Source organism: Marmota monax, unplaced genomic scaffold (genome assembly GCF_021218885.2).
Source record: "Marmota monax isolate L192 unplaced genomic scaffold, Marmota_monax_Labrador192_F-V1.1 WCK01_AAM20220418_F8-fsc00028, whole genome shotgun sequence".
NCBI classification, from domain to species: domain Eukaryota; kingdom Metazoa; phylum Chordata; class Mammalia; order Rodentia; family Sciuridae; genus Marmota; species Marmota monax.
Window position 1 is genome coordinate 17,944,849 of NW_026694779.1, and position 18,814 is coordinate 17,963,662.

General features: G+C 41.0%; 1 protein-coding gene across 1 annotated transcript; it reads right to left on the reverse strand.

The window, feature by feature from the left end:
* Nucleotides 1-715: 715 nt before the first annotated feature.
* Nucleotides 716-15,987, reverse strand: Kbtbd8 (kelch repeat and BTB domain containing 8). Its single transcript, XM_046425556.2, has 4 exons — nucleotides 15,897-15,987; nucleotides 15,363-15,570; nucleotides 9,951-11,065; nucleotides 716-7,469 (listed from the first exon to the last, which is right to left on the reverse strand). Exons 1-4 carry the CDS (start codon nucleotides 15,910-15,912, stop codon nucleotides 7,006-7,008), a joined length of 1,803 nt encoding a protein of 600 aa, XP_046281512.1. The 5' UTR covers nucleotides 15,913-15,987; the 3' UTR covers nucleotides 716-7,005.
* Between the last annotated feature and the right edge of the window lie 2,827 nt (nucleotides 15,988-18,814).

Genomic DNA, 18,814 nt, shown 5'->3' on the forward strand with positions numbered 1-18,814 from the left:
ACCCCACAGGTAGAGTCTTGCCCTCTGTCTCTGCTCCCTAAAGGACCCAACCAGGAAGAGGGCCCTCTCACCACAAGACCTGCCACAGCCTCTAGGACCATGAGGAATTCATGTTTGTGGTGTACACCACCCCGTCTAAGGCAATCTGTTAGTGACCCAAAGATGGACAATCCTTATCTCTAGACAAGAACAAAGGACAGCCAACTCTGAGGACAGGCCATTGTCACTGTTTACGGACAGACAGATCTTAGTTTACAACTAGGTCACAAACCTTGTATAAGGTATTTCAAATACCATTTAATTTCAATGCTTTAAATGCACAGGACAGAAATGAAAGTGAGAACTGTGTGAACCCTGTGAGTACGAGACTGTGAAATCGCTTTCACGTGTGGCTTATAGCCCAGAGTCCATGCTGTTCCTTCCTCCAGTACGTGCCTGGTGTCAGCTGTGACCGAGTGCTATTCGACAAGGTCATGCATTAAGTCTGCCTAAAAGACAGCTACAGTACAGTTACACTAACAACTGCAAACACGTACGGAGTTCATTATCAGACACTGTGATAAGTGTTTAAATGCCTATTGGATCCTCATAAAAATTCTAAGATGGATTACCCATTTCATGCATGAGAAAACTAAAGCTCACAAAGGTCGATAATCTCCCCATACTCACCAAAACTTCTTGCTCATAAGTCCTATATAAAACACTGAAAAACATATTACACAATTTGTTTGTTATTATTTATTACAGTGTTTTGTTCACCAAATCAGTTATACACATGTTTATGGAGGAGGAAAGGCAGAAAGGATCAAATCTTTTTTTCTTTAACAAACTAGGCAATAGAAAATGTTTCATATGAACATGATAAGCATAATTTAAAATGATTACACTGAAGTTTTCAATTTAATTTTAACAGTTTGGTAAAAATATCTAAAAATGATTGATGACTTAAATTATATCAAATCACTTTAATTTGGTCCTGGAGTGCTGGGTTATAAGGTACTCGAGAGTCAACATTCTCTGAACTATATGCCAAGTAAGTCCATGAACATGTAACGACGAGTAAAAGGTACGCCCAAATGCGTAGCATATGAACTTCTTACAAAGTCAGTCTTTTCAACATTTTCTGTGTGAAACATATTAAATGTATAAAGAAGTGATAAACATTTATGTACAAACCAAATACTTCACCTGTCCAACCCACACGTGCACAGCAGGAGCTTGCTGTGAGGACTCAGCAAGAGTCTCACCTCAGCAAGAGGGTGTGAAGACACTGGGGGTCACCCCAGAACCTTATGGGAAGAAAGCTCTGCTCCAGCTGAAAGACCCTCAGAGAAGGGAGGCTGCACTCGGGTATAGGCGCTTCTTGTGGAAAATCTGAGGAAGACCCCCCAGCGTCTGGCAGAGGAGGGATCAGGATGACGAAGTACCCAGAAATAAAGGCCCACTCACTCTCCAGGGAAAGAGCATGGCCAGAGCTGGACATTCCCAACCCTCTCCCTGCAGCCTTCTCTTCCCTCCTGCAGGGAGGAGCATTAAACAGTCAACAGGGGTCAAGGGTTACAGCAGGGGTGCTGCACCCAGGAAGGGAGGACCCTGCAGGGGAGTCAGCAGAGAAGCTTCTGTGAAGGCTGCAGCCTCAGGCACAGGCTACTGAGGACTGAGACAGGGACACTACTCATTGCAGCCCGCAAAATCATCTTTCAGAAGTGAAGAGAAATAAAGCAATCAAACTCTGAATTAGATCTTCTTTGCAGACCTGCCTTGCAAACAGTGTCAAATGAAAGTTGTTTGGGCAGAAAGAAATTGATTTACACCAGAAACAGACCTACACAAAGGAATGAACACTGTCAGGGAAGGAATACACAAAGGTAAAACATCTCTGATATGAATCGATCTGAAAGGAGAACGGCTGCAAGTAAAGCTAATACAGATGTGCTGAACAGCTACAGCATGTCCTGCAGAGTGAACTGAACAGCCTGCAAGGCACAGGCCACAGAGTGCCCACTCAGCTGCCTTGGGTCAGGTGAACAAGAACCTCAGGAAAGAACTCAAAGTATGATCCCTGTGTTAAGAGCAGATACAATAGAGTAATAAAAAAAGGTCAACACAAGAAAAAGCAAGAAAATAGGCAAAAACAGATTAAGAACAGCCAACAGAAAACAGCCACGAATATGGAAGATGTCAGTAAGCAACTTAAATGCCACTGCTCTATAAACAAGCTGCACAGAAACAGACTGTCCATGTCCACAGGGTAAGTCCCAGCCAGGAGCTGTCTACAGGAGACCCAGTTTGCACATAAAGATGCAGTCAAAAGAAAAGTCAAGCTAGTGTAAAGTAAAAGAAAGCCAAGAAGCTGCACTAATTTTATACAGCAAGACCTCAGAACCAGAAAGATTATGAAGGATCAAAAAGAGGTATTATGTAATTATGTAAGGGCATATTCTCCAAGTGGGTATGATAAAAATATTGTGTACTAAAAATGAAAATGCAACATATCAAAATTTGTGGGATGCTATAAAAACAGTACTTAGAGAAAAGTTTACAGCATTAAATATACTACTAGAAAAAGAAGAAAGGTCTAAAAGAGCAGAAATCAATGCGATTCAAACACAAAACAATAGTGAGAAATCATTAAAACTAGAGTTTGGTGCTTCAAGAAGACCAGTGCAATTGACAAGCCTCTAGCAAGTGAAACACGAACAAAAAAAATAAACAAATTACCCATATCAGAAATGAAAGAGGGGTAATCACTGCCAATTCCATGGACATAAGGATGTAATGAACAACTCTAGGCCCACACATCTGTTCATGTTCTCTTGAAAGGCAGAAGTGAAACTCACAGGAGACACATACAACCCAGATATCCCTATATTATCTGAGGATTGAATTAATACCCTCCAAAATGAAGCATCAAGTCCAAATGGCTTCACTATACATATATCCTGCCATATACTTCAGGTTAAAATTACACCACTTTTCCATAGTCTCTTCCAGAATGAGAAACAGTGGCTTATTAGTATAGTAACACAGTGACAGGAAGGAGGTGCAGAGGGGTAACAGAGAGAAGCTACTTCCCACCTCATCCACTCCCAGGATAAGAATCACAGTAGGTATTTTAAATAACAATGTTGAGAGAGAATGGAACTCTAAAGAGGCAACCATTCAACAAAGGGTGGAACAACTGTCTCTTCTGTGCATTTCTTTTGGAACAGAATGTGCATAACAGAGGAGAAATGGAAAACTTGGCTCCAGGCCCAGGCAACCCCTCATCAGGTGACCTTTAGCCTCTGTGCATAGTGTAGTAACACAGTGACAGGAAGGAGGTGCAGAGGGGGAAACAGAGAAAAGCTAGGTTCCACCTCATCCACTCCCTGGGTAAGAAGCACAGACAGTTCAGGTCCTACCACCTCTCAGGGTGCTCTGAGATCTTTTGGAAAATCCATTTTTCCCTTAAACACGTACTGAGCACCTAACTCTGCACCAGGCAATGATCTCAAGTGCAATGGAGAATGAAACATGCTCTTCCCCTTTGTGGAGCTGACATTTTAATGGGGGAAGACATGAAAAACAGAGCAGGGAAGGAAGGTGGGATGGGTAGGAGGAGGTGGAAAGTAAGGTGTTTAGGGAAGGCCTTCTGCTGAGGTGACATTTCAGCACACAAGTCAGTAAGGTGAGTTGTCAGGGAGATGCAGCAAGAAGAAGGCCGCACCTCAGTGTGGCTGGAATCAAGTTAAGCTGGGGATGGTGACAGGGTTGAGGCGCAGACCATATAGATAAGGAGTTGGCTCTCATAGATAAGGGGATGGGAAGCCACTAGAGAAGTCTGAGCAGAAGAAGGACATGATCTGACCTGTTTTAACAGGGTCACGAGACTATGTGTGGAGAAATTCCATAAGAGGTCAGGGATGGCAGGAGGAAGACAGGTTCAGGGGCAACTGCATTATGTAGACAAGACAGGCTGGCTTAGACTGGATGAGAGTGGCAGGTAGGGGACATGGACAGAGGGGACAGCACAGGACCTTCTGACACATTGCATGTGACGTGTGTAAGAGAATGAGTCAAACACAGGAACAGTTCAGGTCAGAACACAGGAGTTACTGAGATAAACAAGCTTCTTTAGAACTTAAAGAACATTACACACAATGATAGTGATTATTTCATTCTCTACCAAAGGCCAGGTTTTTAACAGATTAAAATCTATCATGACATGAGGTATTTCGTGACTTCCAACAATTTTAACTCTGCAAAACTCACTCATTGGAGGTCAGATTACAACACTGGAAGTTTTAATCAGAAAAGGTTTTATTATAAGAAACAATGACATCAGGTAAAAATGCAAAAAATTGTGCAATTACGGCAAAATGTTTAAAAATATCTACACATTTGCCCCCATAGGACTACAGTACTTACTACATACCTGAGCACTGAACATCAAATGCCATATTACACTGCTTCACACAGGGAATCTGATTCCTTACAGATCACATCCACCTTTTCTCATGCACCAGTGAAATCTGCCTGACGCTTAAGCATCAACTTGTAAGATAACAGAAAACAAAGATGGAAAATAAAGAATACAATTTCTACTTTCCTATGACACAGTTACACCAAGTCCAGTTTTCTATGTGTAAAAAATACATAGGAAAGTGCTACATACATTCTTCAAATGCAGAAACACAGCTAAGTGGGACACGTCAGACTTACCCCTAATCTGTGGCAGCCACTGTGTCTTTCACTTATATTCTCATCATACTATGAAAATGTGCCATCAAGTGTCTACACATTGACCCACACAGAGCACTAGGTTTTCTAGGACCTCTTCTGAAGCCATTTTAAACAGTGGCAAAACATCTGAGCTACATAACATAAACAGTTCTTCATATAAAATCCAATAGGTATTCTGCTGCTCCAGCAAATTCCAAGCCTTGGCCCTGACACACTACACTTAGATCATACCCTTGATATAAACTGTTATAGCAAAAGGATCAACCATTGTAGAGATCAACAAAATAAATCTGCTGTAGAATGAACCACAGCTTTGTTCTCTTCTGGATCCTACGGCACACAAACACTCAACGTTCTGTCTCGTTTTCAAGTAACATATTTTTCTAAATACAGAAGATTGTCAAAAAGCGGAAGAAAATCTTAGATACTCAACAAAGCTTGCAAAATAATTACATGGTTATCTCTTGCAGAACTGGTTGTATTTCCCCCTGTCCTCAGCAATGTAAAACTGTAAAAAACAAAACTGGAAATAACCAAAAGATAAAATAAAAGACAAAGAAACCTGGGGGTGGGGTAAGATATTGGCCGACAACGCTTGTAAAGAGATCACAGATGCACTGTCGAAGCCAATAAATAAAAGCCACATATCTAGCTTTCTAGGACTAGATTTTAAGATGTTAAGTCTACAAAGGCCATCCACTTGAATTTCCATTTCAGAAAACTGTCCCTACTTATAGAGGTCTTTGTAAAGCAGTTTGGAAAGTTTCTGAAAAACGAGGTATGTGATGCAAAGAGGCAATGTTTTAAATTGTTTTCACAGTATCATATTACAATTTGTGCAAGAGTGTTTAATACAAACCACGCAAGTTTGCTTTCTTCAAGAAAATCAAACTGTTCTGACTGAGGACAGACTGGGCTATACTTAAATCCTTTATCAGACATTCTAGGCAGAGTCAAGAATATGTTCCAATCCAAATATACTTGTCTTAGATACACAAACAAGTCTGTCCTTCATGTCAGTATTTCCTAACTCACTGTTAGAAATTCATCAGTTAATGTGAAAAATGACCTCGTACCAATAGCCATGGTTCTGTTCTCTCACTCTTCCTTGATCACCTTCAGCTAGAACGAGTATTTCAATGTAAAGTATTCATTACTGTTAAGTGCAAAAGGAAAAAGATGAGGTTGTAATTGTAATATGAAATTTTAAAAGTCATTAAACTATTATACCACTGGAGGAATTTTATGTTTCTGAAAAAACAAAATTTTAGAAGTAGATGTAAATCTTCACATTATGAGTTAACTTTCATTGGACTGACAATCTGGACAGGCAGAGGCTGGAAAAGGAGGTAGGGCAATAAAATGGCCCCTGTTAGTGCAAACTTGGTACAACAGTCTGACTGTTCTCCCACTGAATCCAGTTAGACAGTACCTGGCCATACCTTATCACAGTTAGCAAACCCTGTGAAATCACAAGAGGTCGACAGAGTACTACGGCCAAGAAACTCACGTATTCATGTCAAAGGAGAGCGCAGGCTCAGACCATTTAAACACTGTGTAGCTAGCTACACACCCAGATTAATTTATGCTAGCACCAGCCACCTGCCAATTTGAGCCCTTTCCAGGATTTAAAAAAATGAGACAGTGTTAGCACTTGAAGAAGTTTCTGACAGAAAACTGCCACTTAAAACTTTAGCTTAACTTAAAGGTATGTGGGAAATATGAAACTGTGGAACCAATAAGTTCTCTCTGAGACTAAGTTTCTCCTTCAGTCAGCTCTAGTGACAACGCATTTAAATCTCAGTCCACTTGAAAACAGTACACAAAAATACACATGTAAATACATATAAATATTAAGAATGAGGATCTAAGTTAGTGCTTCTGTGTTAGAGGTCACAGCTAAACAACTCCTAGTGATATTGCCTCAGATTGTTACCCGTATTTAAAATAAAGAGTCAGGTCCACCTGGTCTGTGCATCTCCACCCAGGGACACCCTAACTGCGCTTATGGAGTGCATAGTTGCCTCGACTCCTCTAGTACCTTAGTGGCTATCTCAAAACTCTAGGATGACAGGTTACTTAAATGCCAGGGGGGAAAAACGCTGATAATTGCACTTTGTCACCTTTACCTTACTGAAGTGAACGCGTCAGAAAAGCGAAAGCGAGTCCCTCTATGTTGTGAGCTTAGGAGCACCTATTTCTGTGCACAGAACTCGGCTTTCTTAAAGACAGACAGCGCTTCTTGGGACAGAGGCCAGAGACGCTGTGAGGCCCGCTGCTCTAGAGCACTTTCTGAAGACACTGAGGGTAGAGTTTGGCAACAGCACACTCAAAGTGCCGGCCCAGGTCCCAGAGCCGATCCGGAGTCTCGTACACCTTCACCCACTGGTCGGCCGCCTCATCATACTGGTACAGGGAGTTCTTCCTGCTGGTTCTGAAGACGTGCTCCTCCACAGTCACTTGAGTAGCTCGGACAAACAGGTGAAGTTTATTCTGGAAGAGGACCAGCTTGAGGTACGGGTTGATGGACTGATCGCACGGGAAGTCCTTCTTGCGGGTCCACTTGTTCAGCTCAATGTTGTAGGCCTCCACGGTGAACATGCGCTGGTGATTCCCACTGGTTCCCGCCACATAGTAGATGGAGTCCTCGTACACCGCAGCCAAGCCCTGGATTCGAGGCACCGTCATGGGGGTTAGAAACCCCCAGTAGTCTTTCTGAGGCTCATAGAAGAGGAAAAATTCTCCTAGAAAGAGAAAACAAGAATGTGTACATTTTTATGTTTATTTTTGGTCATAGGCTGTTGTTCCAACCACTGGAGATAAAGGAGCATGATTTTCCAGATATTTCATTTTCTAAAATAAACAATGTAACAGATCCTGTTATGTTGGGGTGTTTCTTCTGGGGAGGTGTAATGCGTTTCTCTGGCTTGATGGCCAAACAACAGTGAAGAGCTTGGTTCCATTTGTTCCAACCAATGTGTGAAAGTTTATTTTAGGCCAGCTCTGAAACAGCATTATTAGGAATGCTCAGTCAGTAAGGCCAAACATATACATACAGCTTACTCATACACACTGCTACCTATTTCTAATTAATTAAAAGACCAGTTCAGACTGGTGCTTATGGGTCACTGATGTACTTACCTGAGTGCTCCTATAATGCAGAGATAAATTTCAACAAGAGAAAACCTTGCTTTCATAAGACAGATACACATGCACCGTTTATGGAGTTGACTGAGTGAATTTGGCAATAAACAGTATGCCAAATGAGACTGAAAATACGAAAACGTCTATTAGAATTAGTGAAGACTTACAAGAATTTTACTAACATTTGTACAAAATCTTGTAGATGTTTCAGATCTGGGGGTGTCTGCATATACACAAGTTGATATCTGGATGCTCAACTTGTTTGTACCTTATGACTGTACAATTCATTTCATTTTTTTAATGTAAATAAGCTTTGTTTAAATTATAAATACCTGCTTTGAAATTAAGCTTCCCCTTGAAATCTATTTTAAACTGGAGTCACTCTCATCTGATGTTCAGCAATGATATCTGAACTTCGTTTTCCGTAGGTCCCAGCTTTAATTGCTTGCCTAATTCACGACTATCAATCAGAGGAATCAAAACTTTAATGTGTGCAAATTCTCTACAGTTTTTTTTTACAGGAAGGAAAAGATGACACACATAAAAAGTTGATTTTTTAAAATCTAAAGTCCTCTTTAATAAAGTGAAATCAATAAGCAATTAAGAAAAACCCCATGGCCTCAGATTCTTCTTATATAAAATACAGCCTTGGATTAAATGACGCTCACTCTGAAGTCTCATTAATTCACTGCTGTTTTGCTGCAGTAGTTGCATTTACAGATGACCTTTACATTCCTCTGGCTGTCCTATGGTAAACCCTACCTCTGTCCATGAACCAGTGAGCCACAGGCACACTTCATACCAGGCCACATACATTCTACATTCTTAGGTTCCATTTTTTTGGCAAGACCAACCAACCCAAATCATGCTGTGCTTCTGTGTAACTAAAAGAAGGCACTATTCCTTCTGGAAAATTAACCTGAAGCTGAGGTATTCAGGCATTTTCAGGAGGTTTTAGGTAAAGGGTTGGAGCAAAGACCATGATTTTAAAAAATAGGTAGATAAGGGCTTAAAAATCAGGTCTATCTTCATGATAGTGGCCTCTCTTTCTGTTTTATTAAAGCAGTAGTGGAGGAAAACATTTACATATAACCCATTAAGAAACACAGAAGAAGAAGAAAGGTTTTGGTCGTATCTATGTTGCACTCAGCATTCAAGCAACTGAAAGGTGTAAGAAAAAAAAAATTGAGAGTCTTGGGCTGGGGATGTGGCTCAAGCGGTAGCGCGCTCGCATGCGCTGGGCGCTGGGTTCGATCCTCAGCACCACATAAAAATAAAGATGTTGTGTCCACAAAAACTAAAAAATAAATATTTAAAAATCCTTTCTCTTTAAAAGAAAAAAAAGAATTGAGAGTCTTGTTCTCACAGTCAGAACCCCGTTCCCTCTTCCTGTTGCTCTACTTAGCACGGGTCCTCAAAACTAAACACAAGTCACTCCAATCGTAGCAACAGTAAGAAAAAGGTGACATCTGAAAGTTTTTCAGAGCAAGGAAACTGAAAACAACCTGTCATGAAAGGCAACACAGTGAAATTAAAACCTGAAAGCTATAATTTCAACCTCTTTGTAATCAATTTTCATAACTCTGGCAATGATAAGGCGTATGCAAAACCCTCTGGTAACTGAGAACATAACTATAGTTAAAGCTTTGTCCTTTTTTCTTGTAAACCAATCCAGTAAGTTCCATAAAACAGCAGTTGTTACATCTCTTGGTCATTCATATCATTAAAGAATAAAAATTGCCACATATTGACATTATTGTTCAAAATCTCAAAACTACTCTGAAATAGTCCTTCCAAAACTCTGCACTGTTTATTACCGAAGACTTCGAGAGTACTTATTCTATATGATAACATGGGCAAAAAACTTGGAGGATCAATGTAGTAATGGAAAAATACTTTTAAGCATTTTAAACTTTTTGGTTCAAAAGTTTACTTTCCTTAAAGGTGCTCCACAGAACAGCCTGTTCTAACGGTTTATGATGAGGAAGGCAGAGAAGCCTCGACCACCAGGAACCGTCAGGCACAAGGAGGGCACGCACGTGCTACCCTGCCATGGGGCATGAAGGCCCGTGGTCACCTACCCTGTAAGACATAGATCTTCTCTCTATACTCCACGGCACTGTGGAACTCCATGGCGACAGGCATTGCACACACAGTCCTCCAACAGTTCTCTCTGCTGTCATAGCATTCCACGGACTTCAGGGAGTTGCGCCCGTCGCCCTCGTAAACGCGACCTCCAATTGCATACACTTTACCACAGCAGTACACCAGTCTGCAGCCTATTCTGGCTCGAAGCAAGGACGGTTTGGACAGCCATCTATTAGTGGAATGGTCATACATCCAGACATCGCTTTCTGCCTTGTGGTCAATGCAGACCTCGCTGCTGCTTGGCCTGTACCCTCCTGCGATGTAAATGTCATTATCCGGCGATACCAGAATCCCAACTTCTCTCAGGTCATTCGGTGGCTTGCATAGCTTAAACACCCTTCCTGTGGCGATATCCAGACAAGGCACTGTTTGCTTCTTTATTGAGTGTTTGTGGGCAGCATCGAAACATATGATCATTTCAGAAGCAGTCATCCCCAGCCTTTGAGTGCAGCCATTGGTGTTGGACGGTGCCCTTTCCACACAGCCTGTGGCTATGGCCTGTGCAAACGGAGGTGGAATTTTCTCTATAAAGGCATCTTCCATCAGAGGAAAACGTATGCATTTGGCAAAAATTTCTGGAAGGTGCAATTCTCGTTCATTCTGTTCGTGTTCAAACCACCGCACAATGCTTTCATACACATGTTCTTCTCGGTCCACATTTAGGTCGTCACTGTCTAGAATGCTTATCAGCTGGTCTTTTGTCAGCTGCAGAAACTCCTGTTCTTTGGTGACACACAGAAACTTTTTACGAATATATTCTTTCGATCTGTCTCCAAGTTCCTGATGACCATAATGATCAGCAAAGATAAAGACCCCAATGGAATTCTGTGGGTCCAGATGACTGACCATGTACTGAGCACACTGGTCCTGGATAGATGGGATCTGGAAGATGCTAGCGGCAGTGAACAAGGCTTGAACATTGGCCTCTGTCAGAACAACTCTGGAGGTGTAGGCATAGTTCAGTACTAAATCCATTGATTCAGCTTCAACACCAACTATTCGAATTTCTTTCTGGGTACTTTCTGTAAGGCCGCTAGTGAACATGGATCTAAGAAGGAGAGAATGGTTAGTATTTTATGCAAATAAAAATTACAGTGACAAATTTTTTAAAGTATAGAATTATCACAAAGATAACCTTTTGAAACTAAATGAATATATTCCCTTATATTCCAAATGGGGATAAAAACTGACCATCTACTAGGAGTTAGTCTGGCTGATCCCCCAAACCTACTGTTTGGATAGTCCACTTGGTGCCATCTCAAAATATGCCACACTGCAGAGTGTTCAGGCTGAAATCACTTGAGGAGCTGTTAACTGTAGGAATGGTCACTGCCTACCTTTCCCCTACATGTGGCAGCCATGGAGATGCTTGGGGAAGGAATTTCCTTCACATACCAAGGCTGGAAAACAGCCGTGATCACCGAGGAATCGGGCAACTGTGGCTGCAGCAAGCTGAACAAACAAGCTCTGAAGTGTCCCTTGTCTTCGAGGAGCTTCCGCCTCCTCCCACCCTGTACAGTGCTCAGTAACGCCCTAGGACTCGTTAACCTGATCCAGGCAGCCATCCACCTTGTATTCTCTCACAAACTTATTGTTCCTTTAAGGAAAAAAAGCATCATGCTTTGGCCATTTCTTTGACTTCACCTTTATGTGAAGATTCCCATGTTCAGGGAAAATTAGGAAAACTTCCATGCTTTCCCCTCGTTAATTAGTTGTTGTGTTAACTCCAGACCCAGCTGAAGAGCCCACAAAAGAATTAAAGGTGGTGGAGGCGGGACAGGGGATACAGCTCAGTTGGTAGAGTACACAAGGCCCTAGGTTCAATCCCCAGCACAATAATAATAATAATAATAATAATAATAATAATAATGATGATGGTGGTGGTGGTGGTGGTGATAGAGGGCATCTGTCTCTCCCTCACAGAGTCAATGATGAAAAATGGAGAATATTTTGAGTCAAGCAAACCAAGATGTGAGCTGGCCCATTTCAGGTTCTGCCTCTCCTTGGTTTCTAGTTGAGTTGCCTTATGAACCTGACATCTTGGATTGCCCTGCCCCAAAAGGTTTAAGAGCATCAGTATGAGACAGTAACTCAGGGAGACAGTCTAATAAAGCTTCTGTCCCACTGGACATTACAACTAGTACCCAAAATATCTCTCTAAAAATTTCATCTTAAAAAACAAAAAACAAAGAGGTTCAAAAGCACATATTCTCTCCCCACACTTTCTTAAACTAATGTTAGCAGATGAATGTTCCCTTAATGTTTACAAGATTTTTAAAGACGACTTCACTTACCCTTTGACATTGTGAAAATCTTTCCTTAAAAGATATACTTCATCTCAGTTAGAATTACCATGTCTTACCTACTTATATCCACACATAAATAAAAATTACATTAAGGTTAATATAATGCCCTTTTCTAAAGAGAGTTTAACATTTGACACAACAATAATTCTTTGGAGATAATTTGTTTTTTAATCCCAAACTTTTGACAATTTTTTTTCCTCAAAATTAAAATATTGGTGCATTCATGGACTTTCTTGGTCAAAACATTAAGTAGTTAAAAAACTGGCTTGTGAAGTAGAAATCATTTTCAAACTTCATTACCTTTCTTTCCTTTAAGGCTTCATTCAAAGTTATTCATAAATGAAATACAAAAATCAAATCCAAACCTCTTTAAAAAGCCATTTGAAAAAAGATCTGTATACTATTTACCATCGATTTAAAGTTCTAGTATGCTTAAGGTTTGCTGAAGAAATTAATCTAACATTGGTGATAATCCTTTCATTTTTATTTCAAGAATATGAAAAACATCCTTAAATGGGAAGATTTCCAGTCACCTTTGAAGCCGGCACTGAAGACATGGAATTAATTTTGAAAGGCAGGATAAGAAGCACAGAGCCCAGCTTGCTTAATCATCTTTGAGTTCTATTTTTACTTCCATAATGTAAATTTTAAGTGTAATATCAAAAGATTTTCCACAATGACTAAAAACTAGATGTTCCCATGCGTGAGCTGGTTTTCAATTCTGGTGCTGAAAGACTCACCTATACAGCCACCAATTAAAAAGAAAACTAGAGCCCGTCGTTAGGTGGAGACTGGCTCCCCAAGGAAGTGAGGATCACCACAGGGGAACGGGTCCTGACCTGAGCAGGCTGGTCTCCCACACAGGGGCTGTGACACCTGACTAGTTCTCTGTTCTAACAGGTTCTTCATGTAAACATGAAGTAGGAGCACTCCTGCACACACGACTGTGAGCAGCAAAGCACTTCTAACAACCAGACGACGGGGACTATCAAACAGCCATGCCAGGTTTCCAGCTATTCTAGTTCTTTCACTGTGAAGCCAGACTTCCTTTAAGGCTTCATTCAAGGTTATTCATAAATGAAATACAAAAATCAAATCCAAACCTCTTTAAAAAGCATCTCAGTTACACTGGAAAGTATGACTTTCCAAATTCCACATCAAGAGTTGCATGGGTGCCAAAAACTCCTGTACCAAAATTCTAGCAAGAGATAAGAAACTAACCCTTCAGTTATCCAGTCACACATCTTTATTTAAGTGCACATATCTTATGCTCAGAAAGTTTTCTAGGCATACTATGAAATTTAAGAAAATCTATTGCAAGCATACTTCTTTTAAAGTAATTTTTCTAGGCCCTCAAATCTAATTTTCATTAAATCTGACACTTAAAAATATAATCTAGAGCATAAAATTTCATAAAATAGACATTTTCCCTTTGGAGTTTCATTTATTTACTTTACCATTCAAATTTAAAATGTAATTAAAATTTTTGAAAGAATATTTTGAAGAGGACTTTATCCACTTTCCTTCCTTAAGAGTCATGAAATAAGTAAACAGCCTGACTCTGGAGTCAATTCTAGTCTCTGCTATTTAGTAGTCAGATGATGTAGGCATCACTCTATGATCCTCAGTTTCTTCACATGTAAAATGGGAATAACAACTGCACTGAAATGAGGATTATAAAGATGATCTAAAGTAACACATGTAAAGTATGCTTAGTTTGGAGCTTGATAAGGAGCAATAGTGCCACGTATTTAAACACATATCTATTCAATAGTGTGGACAAGTCAATCTCACCAGGAATTTCCATTGCCAAGCCAAACTTCACTTATGTGAGTTTCATCTTTTTCCCTTCCAACTGTCTTGTGATAATTAATACTCGGTAGTCCAATCACCTACCCAAGGCAAGTCTAAATGATTATATCACAAGCATCAGACCCAGGCAACTATTTTTAACCAAGCATTCTGAGAAAGAGGAACCAGAAAGTAATCTGGAACATTACAATACTGTGTGCCCTATAAAGGTAAGCAGAAAAAGAACACTAAAAATGTGTGCTTGACATGATGATTTTACTGTCATTCATGCACCACTTTTGAATACTGAAGGGCATGTGGGCACCTGAAACAAAAGAAGTTACCCACAGGGAGGAAACTACCTTTTCCATGAATCTCCTTTTAAGAGTAGGAAGCAATTTTTCAAACCCAAGTTTTAAATGTTTACTTTTCAACATTTTATGATAAACCAACCTAAATTAAAGTGATAAAAATGCTTCTAAACTCTTGGAAATAATCACTAGTTTGGTGTCTATAACACACACAAACTATATTCATTTTTATTCTACTGCTTTTACCCCCATGGTTTTAAGACAATGTACTGAATGGTCATTTGTCATTTGTTTGTGAAGGACAAGTTTCTATGATTTTAAACTCCAAAAGAGATACACATACTAAAAAAAAAAAAATGCATCATGATTAATTTTTTGGAACAGATTCTAAAGCAGCACTGCTTAATAAAAAAATTTTTTTGTAGTTGTAGATGGACAGCATGCGTTATTTATCTATTAATTAATTTATGTACGTATGTTTATGTAGTGCTGAGGCTCCAACCCAGTGCCTCCCACGTGCTAGGCAAGAGGTCTGCCACTGAGCTACTGCCCCAGTCACCCTGAAAACTTTTAACGATGCAAATGCTGTTTATCTGTGCTGCCCAATACGGCAGCTACTAAGTAGCACTACAAGTGGCTACTAAGCACTTAAATTGTGTTTAGTGTACTTGAGGAGCTGGTTTAATTTTAAATGATTTGTTCAAACGGCGACATGTCGCTAGTGGCTGCCATATTGAGTAGCACAAATCTAGATTTCCTGGTCGTTAATGTCAAACCACCAACTTTAAAACAGCCACCTGAGCGCTGGAGGAATCCCTGAAGCGAGCCGCAGGGCCCTGTAGGGACGAGACCCGCGTGTCCCCTCTCGTGATAATCGTCATCATCATCTCACGGAGGGGTCGGTGCGGCCACCAGCAGGAGTCCGGCGCCCTCATACCTGAAGTAGGGGCTGATGGCAGCGAGGACGTTCCTGTGGCAGGAGAAGGTCTTCCCATGGTCCACTTCCACTACGATGTCCGTCAGCTGTGCCTCCTCGTACATGGCTCTGAGCTGCTTGAGGACACTGCACGCGTGGGAGGGGTCCACGGCGTCGCTGGCTGCGTCCGCAGACGGAGTCCCATTCGGCGTCGGGGACTTACTTAAATCTAGGGGAGGAAAACTGGCCGTATAACCACGCAAGTTCTCCCGGCTCGGCACCTAGCCCTGCCCGACGCACGCCGGTCCGCAGGGCCGCGAGGCCGGCCTGCGGCCAGACGGCGGCGGCCTCCGCCAAACCGCGCCCGCGCCCGCCACGGGACGCGCGGCGGCACCGGCGAGGTCTGCGACCGCAGAGCCGGCTCCGCGCTGCAGCGCCACAAGAGAGGCTCCCCCGCTGGTGGGTCCCCGACGCCCTCCCCCGCCTCAGGCCCGCCCAGTCACCAGCCGCGACCACCTACGCACGCCCTCCATCCTGCGCCCCCGCGGTGCCCACCTGCGCACGCGGCCATTGCGCGCTGGGCCCGGCTCCAGCTCTTTAAAGAGGAAATGTCATTTCGCTTCTCTCGCTCCCGGGTTCCGGCTCTTCTAAGCTCTCCGGGCCAATGGGGTTGCCTATTAGCCTGGCTCCGCCCCCACCTCACGAACTACTGGCACTGATTGGCCACAATGTGTGAACGTGCGCGCCGGGAAATGTAGTTTCATGGTCTCGCTCCCGCGTGGTCGGTCAGGCGGGGACCAGGCCGGGGTTCCTATTGGCCGGCTGGGGCGCAGGTGGAGCGAAGGGCTGAGCGAGCCCACGCCGGGATTTCTATTGGCCAGTTTGATTGAGGGTGGAGCTCTGAGATTCGGCGGGGCCAGGACCGGGTTCCTATTGGCTGGCTCGCGCGGAGGTGGAGCGCAGAGGCTGTACGGAGGCTGTGCGAAGGAACGCCGGGGTTCTTATTGGCCAGCTCGGGAGCAGGTGGAGAGATGGGTGTGTGTACAAGAAAGGATAAATTTTATTGTTTATGTGTTTCTATTTACTCATCCTGTGTTTCTGGCATCTAACAGGTGTCTGCCACCTTATTGATACTATTAAAAAGAAAAAAAGTAAAGCACAAATGAACTAGCATGGGTAATGCTAGACTTTTGAATGTAAGGGTGAGTTATCAGTGAATGGGAAAGAATTTTATTAGAGAGGGAAATCTACTTAATAAAGGATATTGGGATTTAGATTGTGATTGAGAAATAGAGAAAGACGAAAAACAATTGATTTCTGTCCACTAGAAATGGAAAGTTGCAAGTTCCCATGCAAATGAACAGGAAGGAAGTGGTGTTTCCCCTAGGCACTTAAGATTGTATGAAAATCCTTAGTGCACAGTTCTGCGTGGATGAATTTCATTTGGTTTTTGATTCTGGTAACTTTAAATGCCCATTTTCTATGAGTTCAATTTATTAAAATAGTGGTTTTGCTCACAATATTGATGGTATTAAGAAAAATGGCATAAATTATCAGGCCTCTCAGATTTATCAAATAAATGTGCAGGACATTCATTATTAGAGACATAGCTAATTGAAATATTATTTGTTGTTAATTTGAAGTTAAACTTATTGGTCTTTTCAGACCTTTAAGAAGAGGGGAATTTCTACTGAATCCTGAGAGAATTCTCAACTAATTAACCCATAGGTTTGGCAATAGTTTATTAAAAGAAAGATTTCTGATTGTTTGACCCATAAAGATTTCTAAATGTAAACCAAAAATAGCAATTTATAACTAGAAAGTTACAATTATATTTTATTTTACTGGGCAGATGGCATTGCATAGCAAAGATTTCATTATCATTAAGATGCACTTTAAAAACAGAATAAGAAAATATCAAAATTGAGGCGACAGTCCTCTTCATTCTCAGTGATCTTCAAGAATATAAATGAGATTCTGTTTCAGGGTTGATACTAAATAGCCAGAGGCTACAGCTTTGTTTTATAATAAGGCAGCTCTAATTTCAATTTTAATAAGAACCTATAAACCGACTGTCAATCTGGAACAGCAGCAGCAACAGAAATGAGTAGTAAGTACTAGATTTTTCTCTGAAGGAATTTTCTCATGTAGTTAGAGTTTAAAGTAAATTCTACTAAGGGTAAAAATTGAAAAATCAAACCAGAATATCTGAAGGACGTATATTTATTTCAAATTAGACATTTAGAATTTTATTATTGTAATGTTTCTTACCAAGGAGCTAAGTGCAAAGAGAATTGCTATAATCATGGTTGGTTGCCAGAAAAGAAGTCATATATATATATATATTTAGTTTTAAGAAGTCTTTACATTTAAATCGCAGCAAAGATGAAGGACCATGAAAAGAGCAGATTTAAAACATGAGAAAATGGCACAGTTGTCCTGTTTCTTTTTCTGTTTCCACCTGAAGATAACAACTTTTTAGCAATTATAACTGTGCCTGGGCTACTGTTGATAATACTATCACACCACACAAGAACGATGGTGGCTCTGATGAAGGCAGTGTCTAAGAAAATAGAACCTCACTTCTGCAAATCAATTCTGCGGTTTTCAATTTCCCTGTTCCATATCAGCTGAGGCTGTGAAATTGACCAGAGCTATATAAAACGAAAGTAAGGGGAATGCTGGAGAATCCTACCTTCCACCGAATGACATCCTTATGTATTTATACTTCTCAGCCTTCAGCCACAGCCTTCTTGGTTTGCTCAGTGTGACATTTTTCCTTGCTAAAGACTTTTGTTATGACTGGATTAGTGCTTGGAAAGAAGCAACAAAAGCAACTATTTCAATATAAATTTAATATAGTAGCAGATACTGAATTGTTTTTTCAACAATTTTTTAGAGCTTTACATATTGCATGTGATTTGTTTTTTTTTAAATACAAAGCTGTATAGATAGGTATTGACAGGAAGTTCACTGATGGGCATTTCCAAACTTTTTTTTTTTTTTTGAGAGAGAGAGAATTTTAATATTTATTTTTTTATTTTTTGGTGGACACAACATCTTTATTTGTATGTGGTGCTGAGGATCGAACCCAGGCCGTACGCAGGCCAGGCGAGCGTGCTACCACTTGAGCCACATCCCCAGCCCGGCATTTCCAAACTTTGTTGTGTTTTTTTAATGCCTTCTGAGGTCATGAAAGAATTCAATGTGGTAATAATTAGAAAGTTGAAGTTTGTGAATCACTAAATCTGGTCATACTGGGAATATTAAAACACATTCATTTATATTTTAAGTATTTGGAATTTAGCATATACATAAAAATGGAGACTGAAACTAGTAGCACAAATATTCAACTCCTCAAAAATATTTATTGCCCCCACGACCACCACCAGCATTCACAATAGACACTATATGAAGCAAGGTTCAGGATGGAAGGAAGAAAAGAAAGAGGCAGAAAGTAGGGGAAGTAAGTT

What these genes read in the sequence shown, in the direction of transcription:
- Kbtbd8 (XM_046425556.2), bottom strand. An exon ending in GCCATCAGCCCCTACTTCAG is followed by an intron (nt 11,066 to 15,362) that starts GTATGAGGGCGC and finishes TCTCCTTCTTAG; the next exon opens with ATCCATGTTCACTAGCGGCC. An exon ending in GAAGATCTATGTCTTACAGG is followed by an intron (nt 7,470 to 9,950) that starts GTAGGTGACCAC and finishes TTCTCTTTCTAG; the next exon opens with GAGAATTTTTCCTCTTCTAT.